Here is a 9,391-nt window from a genome sequence, read left to right as displayed (position 1 = left end):
AATGTTTAATTTCATTGCCATACTCTTGAAAAGTGCCAAACTTCTCATTCATCCCTTCAGTTATTGCATTTAAGATTTTAAAATTGTAATATAAATGGGATAAAATATAAAAGTAAGTAGAGTTGGGTGGAAAGTGCATATAAACTCAAAAACAATAATGTAAGCAGGTCTTCCTCCATAGTTATTACCTTTTGTATCACTCGAACCTCCCTTTTAGATTGCAAGCTCTAATGATCAGGACCCTCTGATTCCTCTTGCATTGAGTTGTATTGTAACTGTTCTGCCCGTCCCCACTTTGTAAATTGCTGCACAAACTGTTGGCACTATACAAATCCTGTATGATATTAATAATACAGTATATTGTAGCTTAGTAGTCCTTAGCTGTGGTGCCTGCATTCTTTTTTCCTTGTTTTTAATACTTTTTTTTCACCTGGTTATCCCTCCAATAACACACTATCTTTCCTAGGTTGACAGTGTTTATTTACTGTACTGTATGTATGGAGAAGCAGCATACTCACCCAAGGAGAGGACTATCGAAACATCACCCTCTTCACATAACATAAACAGGAAGGGGCTCTGTTGTCCTTAGAGATAACTGGCAGCAATGTAACTGATAAGACCATAGCACAGGAATTTATCAGATCAGATTTTTGGCAAGGTAAACTGGCAAAATAACAAAATGCTTTCAGTTGTACATCTAACAGATCAAAATGGACCCACTAAAAGAAGTTCATGGTTAGGGTTTACATACCCTTCAAGTGATCATTCTGAAGCTGGACATCCAATCAAATCCTAACTATACTTATTTCTACTCCCTCCCATATTCTAAGCCTATTCCAACTACCTTGTAAAGGAAAGATGTCTATACTTACCTATGCTGAGGGCACACCTGTCCAGTGCCATGATTGGCTCCAAGTGCCAGCTTCAGTGTAGTGTAGGTACAGCCAAAAACAGATGCCCCATAATAAGTCTTATGGGTTACATCACCGCATAGGCTCTGGAGGTGTTGTTGGTGATCTCTCATCTGAAGCTGGCTGTTGGAAAGCTCATGTGACTGGACCAGTGTGCCTTCAGTATAGACATCTTTCCTTTCACAGGGTAGTTAAAATAGGAATAGAATGAGAATGGGAGCAGGTTTAAGTATAGTTATGAATTGAATGAACTTCTACTTTAAATTGTGGGGTGTAGGAGGGTTATGGCCACTGCCTACATATTTAAAGGTGTTCCCATCTCTGAAAATTGGGAGGATTGGTCACGGTTGTGGAAGGAAATTTAGGCAACTGGAGGAAACACACTCACAACAGAGAAAGAACATACAAGCGGCTTTCAGATGGTGTCCCTGGTGGACATCAAGTCCAGGTCCCCAGCTCTACAAAGCCACATACTGTAGATGACCACTTTTCCACTGAATCTGTTTATTCATTTGCTAAGAATTTCTCTAGCCATCATACCTTAGTGCAGTTTCTTCACCATGACACGTGGAGCAAAGACCAGACGGCTTTCATATACAAAAAGTAATTTTATTTGCAAAGAGAATCACATGAAATTAGATCATTTGTGTCCCAAACAATGCTTGTAAAGCTTCATTAAGGAGACTGATAGAAACAGGAATCGGATGTGTTATGGCAAAGGATGACTGCACACTTATTCCTATGGAAAAAGTCACTGAATAAAGATTTGAATAAGCCTAGCCTCCTTCACTGCTGCAGAACTACAAGTCCCAGCAGGCCATGATTTGCAGTCTCACAGCAGCTGCAGAGTCTTAGGCTGGCCAAGCAGTCTACTTGGTCTGAACAGTAGAAGTGGCCAAGTCATCCTTTTGCACACAGACACAGGTGTCAATGCTAATACATAGTATTAGAAGCCAATATTCTGCACGCTCCTTAAAACAGAAGCTATTTAAGAAATTCAGCCACCATCAGAAGGCAGCCTATCAAGATAATCATCATATTAGTCCTGTATAGACACCATCCTGGTCACCAAGCTTCTTTCTGACCCATTACATTTCGGAATCTTATCCAGTGTAAACATAGGTGCAATTTGGATATATCCCTCGAAGAATGGATGTCAGATGGTCGTTATGTAGGTTAGTCTAGTGCCCAGGTACAGTCTCTCCCAAGGGCTCTGTGGTTTGTTCAGTCCATGCCCCACCCTAATTTTATGCACCTGGGAATTCAGAACATTAGTCCAGGAATGGCCTCTTGTTTGGTCTCGAGTGCTAGCTCATGTCATAAGGCACTTGGCTGTGTGTCAAGAAAATGGCTGAGTCTATACACATACGTACTTTTTCCACCAAGCTTTAGATAGAGTTTTCATCTTGCTGGCAGTAGCAGCCACTTTTCTCTCTCGTTGGCTTCGAAGGTCAGAAAAACGGAGGCCAGTAAGGATGGCCATGTCAAACACATCTTTCAGATTCTTTTGAGTAAGAGCGGAGCATTCAACATAACCCACAGCCCCAATTTTCTCAGCAAGGGCTTTGGCAGAGGATGAGGGTACAGGTTTCTCTCGATACCGGGCCAACTGGATCAAGACTTTGACATCCTCCCGAAGGTCACACTGAGTACCCACTAGAACAACTGGCACATTGGGGCAGTGACACTGGATCTCAGAAATCCACTTTTCTGATATATTCTGAAAGGAGGATGGGCTGACCACGCTGAAGCACAGGATGACAACATCGGTTTTTGGGTAACAAAAGTGGCGAAGCTTGTCAAATTCATCCTGGGAAAGAAGAAAAGATTACATTTATTTCTGTCCTTGAAAACTGCAGAGAAAAGAGAAAGCTAGAAAGAAAACTAATGGGTTCTTTTCCTATGAATGCATATGAATGCAGGGTAATACAGACAGAATGCTATGAGACATAGAACTGTTCCTAAGGAGCAATTAAACTTGGAGTCTGTCCCTTCCTTTACAGGATGACACATGACAGAGGGGAGCTATGGAACATGAAGTTTGTCCCTTCCACTACAGGGCGACATGACTGAGGGGTGTAGGGGGCTATGCAGAATGTCACTTCCACTACAGGATCACACAAACAGTAGGAATCTATGAAATATGGAACCTGTCCCTCCCACTACAGGGTAACCCAGACAGTGGGGAGCTATAGGACATGGAGTCTTTCCCTTCCACTACAGGGTGACCAGGACAGTACGGAACTATGGGACACTAAATCTTTCCCTTCTACTACAGAGTTACATAGACAGTAGGGAGCTACAGGACATGGAGTCTGTCCCTTCCACTACAGGGTGACCCGGACAGTAGGGAGTTACAGGACAAAGTCTGTCCCTTCCACTACGGGGTTACATAGACAATAGGGAACTATGGGACACAAAATCTTTCCCTTTTACTACTGGGTTACATAGACAGTAGGGAGCTATGGGACACAAAGTCTGTTCCTTCTACTACAGGGTTACATAGACAGTAGGGAACTATGGGACACAAAATCTTTCCCTTCTGCTACAGGGTTACATAGACAGTAGGGAACTATGGGACACAAAATCTTTCCCTTCTACTACAGGGCAGGGGCAGACTGACAACTCATGGGGCCCCCGGGCAATAAGGGATCATGGGGCCCCTGTGTCATTGCCCAAACTCAAAAAAGCCTATGAAAAAGGTACCAGGTGCATCTTATGGGGCCCCCTACTGACCCTGGGCCCTCGGGCAGTGCTCGAGTTTCCAAATGGACAGTCTGCCCCTGCTACAGAGTTACATAGACAGTAGGGAGCTATGGGACATGGAACCTGACTTGCCAACTACAGGGTGACACAGACTGAAGGTTATGGGATATGGAGTCTGTCCCTTCCATTACAGGGTGACACAGACAGAAGGGAGCTGCGGGACATGGAGACTGATGCTTCCACTGCAGTATTAAACATAGAGAAGGGAACTAAAAGACTTGGAACCTAACCCTCCAATTAAAAAGTGACACAAAAAAGAAAGGAACTATGATACAAAGAGTCTGTCCCTTTCACTGTAACATGGGAAAGACAGGTGCGATGGGACTGCGCTGTGCAGGCTTGCCCAACGCAGTCCCAATGCAAAACAAGACATCAAGCCTTGTACCTATGAGGTCAGTTTTTTACCACAATGTAGTGCAGCACAATCCACTGGTTCATACAATGCTGTCAGCAATAGATCTGCACCATAAAAGTCTAACAAAAATCAGAACAGTGCAATGTTCTGGTATTAGGACATTGGCATTGTTTGCTCCCAACGAACCCTTCGATAGGGACCCTGAGCCTGCTACCTAGAGTGACACAGAAAGCAGGGAGCAATAAAATGTAAATTAATAACCAGGATTTTGTGTTTTTATTAAATCTAGGACAGCGCGCGTGTCACTTTAAAGGTAACATGCAATGTAAAAGAGCTATAAGATAGGCAGTCTGTCCCTCCCACTGCAGGGTGACAGCGACAGAAGAGATCTATGTAACATTGTGTCTGTCCTTCCCACTGCAGGGTGACAGTGACAGAAGGGATCTATGTCACATTGTGTCTGTCCCTCCCACTGCAGGGTGACAGCGACAGAAGGGATCTATGTCACATTGTGTCTGTCCCTCCCACTGCAGGGTGACAGCGACAGAAGGGATCTATGTCACATTGTGTCTGTCCCTTCCACTGCAGGGTGACAGCGACAGAAGGGATCTATGTAACATTGTGTCTGTCCCTTCCACTGCAGGGTGACAGCGACAGAAGGGATCTATGTAACATTGTGTCTGTCCCTCCCACTGCAGGGTGACAGCGACAGAAGGGATCTATGTAACATTGTGTCTGTCCCTCCCACTGCAGGGTGACAGCGACAGAAGGGATCTATGTAACATTGTGTCTGTCCTTCTCACTGCAGGGCGACACCAACAGAAGGGATCTATGTAACATTGTGTCTGTCCTTCTCACTGCAGGGCAACACCAACAGAAGGGATCTATGTAACATTGTGTCTGTCCCTCTCACTGCAGGGCGACACCAACAGAAGGGATCTATGTAACATTGTGCCTGTCCCTCTCACTGCAGGGCGACACCAACAGAAGGGATCTATGTAACATTGTGCCTGTCCTCCTCACTGCAGGGCAACACTGACAGAAGGGATCTATGTAACATTGTGTCTGTCCTTCTCACTGCAGGGCAACACCGACAGAAGGAATCTATGCGACATGAAGCCTAACCTTCCCACTAAAGGGTGACACAGATGGAAGGGATCTATTTGGCATGGAGTTTGCTCCTCTCTCTGCAGGGTGACACATATGGCAGGGAGCTATGCAACATGGAGTTTGCACCTCCCTCTTCAGGGTGACACATATGGCAGGGAGCAATTCAACATGGAGTTTGCACCTCCCTCTTCAGGGTGACACATATGGCAGGGAGCAATTCAACATGGAGTTTGCACCTCCCTCTTCAGGGTGACACAGACGGGAGGGATCTATGTGGCATGGAGTTTGCTCCTCCCTCTACAGGGTGACTCATATGGAAGGGAGCTATGCAACACAGAGTTTGAGCCTCTACAAGGTGGTTTAGATATAAGGGAACTAGGAGACGTGGACGCTGACCCTCCCATTGTAGGCCAATACAAACAAAAGAAATCTACGAGACCCGAAGTTTATTCCTCCCACTTCAGGATGCCACCGATAGAAGGGAACCATGAAACATGGAGTCTGCTCCATACCTGCGCTGCGAAATGACATAAGCAAGCTGGAAGAACAGTGTCAAGTTTGGCGTGCCCCTCCCTCCTCTGCAGGGTGACGCACCAACACAGAACTATGAGCTGTAGAATTGAGCTATCTCCATATACATGACATTCCTAGCTTGACTGAACTCTTACCTGGCCTGCGGTATCACACAGCTGCAGCTTCACTGGGGTGTTGTCAACTTGCACCAGAGCTGCAAAAAAAAAAAAAAAAAAACACATTAACATACATAGGATTAGTACCCCCTGTGCAGCGGGGCCCCATCACCCTGGCCTGTTGTATACTACTGATTGGAAAATGATGTCATTCTGTTCGCCCTGGGGAGGAGTTGGCAGGACATGACCTTTCATTGTGGACCCTGGATCTGCATACACACATAGTGCTGCATTGTGCATGAAATTCTCTCTACTTCCTCCATAGACTATCCAGTAAAACCAAGCAATATAATAAGGTGATGAGGTTATAAAACACTTATGTAACACTATATTGCTTGGACAATGAAGTAAAATGACACCCTGCAATGTTATAAATGTAATAGCACAGAAACTATGATAAAATGGTTATTACGGGGATACTAATATTATCTAGATAAGGGTTCATATACAGCATTTGCTTGGGCAGCGTGATGTTAAGGCTAGTTACATAAGATCTAGTCCAAACCAGTTAATAAAAAAGATTAGCCTTTAAGATACATTCTTGGATAGAAGAATCGCAGAAACAAGAATTCCCCCCAGGGGTGACCTGCAATACCCCAATATTGGATCCCTTTCTCAAGTATCCAGGACAGGGAACCTAGCCTGACTAGTACTAAGAATATAGCAAAACCAGGAAACGAGTTAAATAATCTTTGGGACCCAAAAATATTGCATATACACATATACAATGGGCCACCAGACCGGATTTGGGAGACAAGATTATTTCAGTATACAAGCATACAAAAGGTTTGAAGGATCTAACACAACAACCTGGCCATGTATGGAGGGGGAGCGTTTGTAAAAGATCACCGACAAACTTGTGAAACTTGACTTGTCCAGTTGTCAATTGCAACGTGGTTATAATGCAGATCCTGTCTAATACTTTAAACATCAAGGAAAGCTTGCCCAACTAAAATATGCCTGAATATACAAAGGCCTATTTTTCAAACAAATTTTCAAACACCTTCACAATATCGGACTTTGTAAGAGAACAAACAAAGGTAGTATTTTGTGGTTTCTTTGGGTGACTGGTTTGATTTATCTGGTATTGTTCCCGAATCCTGATCCTTTGCACATTGAACAGTAGCAGATATCCTTTAGATGCTCTCCTAAACGTTTGCTTATATTACAAATGTTTCTCAAAAGCTACCACCTGGAGAGAATGATTTACCAACACACTAGTAAACCGTTTTGACTGAGATTTTCCATGATTATTCTTTAGCAATGGTCTTTTTAATACGGAATATTACGCCTTCATGGAATCTTCATATGGAATCTACGTATTCATGGAATCTACACACTGAATTCTAAAATATATAGAACACCAGTTCGAAGCTTTACAGAGAACACCAGTATCCTCCAAAGGGGAGATCATTAAAATAAGGTATAGGAAATAGAAACCCCCAATTTTGGCCTATTAAGTCAACTCAATCATTTGCACAACAATGCAGTCACAAGCAAACCTACCTGAGAAGTCATCAAACGCCGTAGGAATGTATCGAGTCGGGTAGCCATTGGTAGTGTAGCTGACCAAAAGGCTGGTCTTGCCCACCGCACCATCTCCCAGAAGCACGCATTTCAGGTTCCTCTCTTGACCCCCAGCTGTAGGTAGAGGCTTAGGCATGTGAGGTGGCACAGGGGGTGCAAAGTGTGACGTGTACTCCATGGACAGGTCTTGAGGGGGCATGGTCCTCTGGTTACAGGGTGTCCACCTTGCCAGGTCTGCACAGGTATTCTGATCAGGAAGGCAAAGAAGACTTTTTAAATTGCTTTTTTTTTCTAACCCCCTCCCTCTTTGTGAAAAAGACACCCCTGCACTCCTGGGAACTCAGCAGGCTGAGAGCTGGGATCAGGAGAGGGAGGAGCTGTAGACAGGCTTGGATAATCAATGTGGAGAGATGAAGAGGACTAAAGGATTTGAAGCGGTTGGGGGAGGTGAAAGCACAGGGAGGAGGGGAGTTCTGGGGGGTGGGATAGAGAGCTGTGCCTCTCACAGGATGGTTTTGCATAGAAATGGAAAAAAGGGATTGTGCTCTGTAAAGTTGGCTCACCCAAACACTGCTCCCTCTAAGCTAAAGGACAGGGTAATGGAGGAGTTAAAGCTTGCAGCTCTGCTCCACCCTGAAGGCTGCATTGAGGATCTGCTGTTTCTGTCCTGTACAATGGACTCTGAACTTTAACTCTCGCCTTCCCCTCTGTCAGCTTTTAAAGAAGGGACAACATCCTGCTTTAGTGCTTTGTCAGTGTTATTGTAATACTTTTTACTTCAAAACAGCAGGTAACCTCTACTGAGTGCGTCAGAAGACCCTAAAGCACGTAGACTTATTCCCCATACTTGGTAAAAGTTTACAAAGTTTATAAACATTTGATTGATCAGGAACTTTCTCTAACTTACTTTCTATAACACATTTTGCCTGCTGAAAAGTTAACCTAAATCAGTGTTAACAAAACCAACTACCCCATGTCGGTTTGAACAATTGCTATGTTTTAATATACTGGTTTGCACTTGCGGATCAAAAAGTAGGTTGCTGCAGTTTGAACCATTTAGATTCAGCCCCCATTTATGCATGAGCACTTTTCACGCAATTCCCAAAGTACAACAATGCTCGAATGAATCCCAACATTCCCAATGAGCCTGTTCTCGCCTAAGCATTGTGTTGCCTATCACCAGTCATGTGAAGCTTCTTTGAGGCTAAATTGCGTGTTTTGGATCTATAGGATTTAATCAGAGTATTTGGAAATTGGTGCTTCCATGCGGCCAAAAATGTGTGAATCTGCTCCTGTACTGCAAGTCACACATACAATTGCACCAAAAAAAAAAAAACGCTTCTAAATCTCCTTGTTAAGGTGAATGAGGGCTCAGTGTTCTGTTCCTCTGGAGAAAGAATAAAAGAAAATATTGTTTACTATGCCAGTAGCACTGGTTTGCATCTGCCAAATATTTAATGAATCTTCCCAAAATAAATTAAGTACCCACTAGACAGCGGTCGTTCTTCTTAAAGCAACCCAAATGCCAACAGCCTGTAGTGATCCTGTTTGCTGCTTAAAAAAATAAAGGTTCCTTAAAATAGAAGAGTTTATATCAGCCTTCCTCAAGCAGGATTCTGTGGAAGTCTAGGGATGCTCCAGAGATTGCTAGGGGTTCCTTGAGCAATGAGAAATTGTTGCCTCTCAGATAGGTAACTAATGACACCAATGATCTTTTCAGCTATTTGTAAGGAGGGAACTCTTCCAACTGACAACCAATGTACAGATAATTCTTTCTACTAACCAGAATGCTAATGTACCTTGAGTTGTAAATATTTTTATTATTAGCAGAGGTTCCCCGAGCCCAGAAAGTTACAGTGGTTGTTCGTTGTTAAAAAGGTTGAGAAAGGTTGATTTATATACTCACCTCATTGGTGACTCATGTCTCCAACCTTCTCTGTATTCCAGTGTTGCATCCTGCATCAGACTCTTCGACACTCAACTTAGAGTCGGATGCCTGTGATTCCATCCTTCAACCCCTCCTTCAATGAGGT

General features: G+C 43.8%; 1 protein-coding gene across 2 annotated transcripts; it reads right to left on the bottom strand.

The window, feature by feature from the left end:
• Window positions 1–1,499: 1,499 nt before the first annotated feature.
• On the bottom strand, window positions 1,500–9,378 carry LOC149445135 (rho-related GTP-binding protein RhoU-like). 2 transcript variants are annotated; one of them, XM_089654193.1, is made up of 4 exons: window positions 9,265–9,378; window positions 7,338–7,605; window positions 5,811–5,869; window positions 1,500–2,721 (listed from the first exon to the last, which is right to left on the bottom strand). In XM_089654193.1, exons 2-4 carry the CDS (start codon window positions 7,555–7,557, stop codon window positions 2,269–2,271), a joined length of 732 nt encoding a protein of 243 aa, XP_089510319.1. In that variant the 5' UTR covers window positions 7,558–7,605; window positions 9,265–9,378; the 3' UTR covers window positions 1,500–2,268. The 2 variants fall into 2 exon arrangements, with proteins under 2 accessions (XP_089510319.1, XP_089510318.1); XM_089654192.1 differs by lacking the exon at window positions 9,265–9,378 and having other exon boundaries at window positions 7,338–7,775.
• Between the last annotated feature and the right edge of the window lie 13 nt (window positions 9,379–9,391).

This window comes from Staurois parvus, unplaced genomic scaffold (genome assembly GCF_062004578.1).
Source record: "Staurois parvus isolate SC_StPar_1 unplaced genomic scaffold, SC_StPar_1.0 ptg000746l, whole genome shotgun sequence".
In the NCBI taxonomy this organism is placed as follows: Eukaryota; Metazoa; Chordata; class Amphibia; order Anura; family Ranidae; genus Staurois; species Staurois parvus.
Note: the sequence above shows the minus strand (reverse complement) of the source record. Positions and strands in the feature narration are given on the sequence as shown.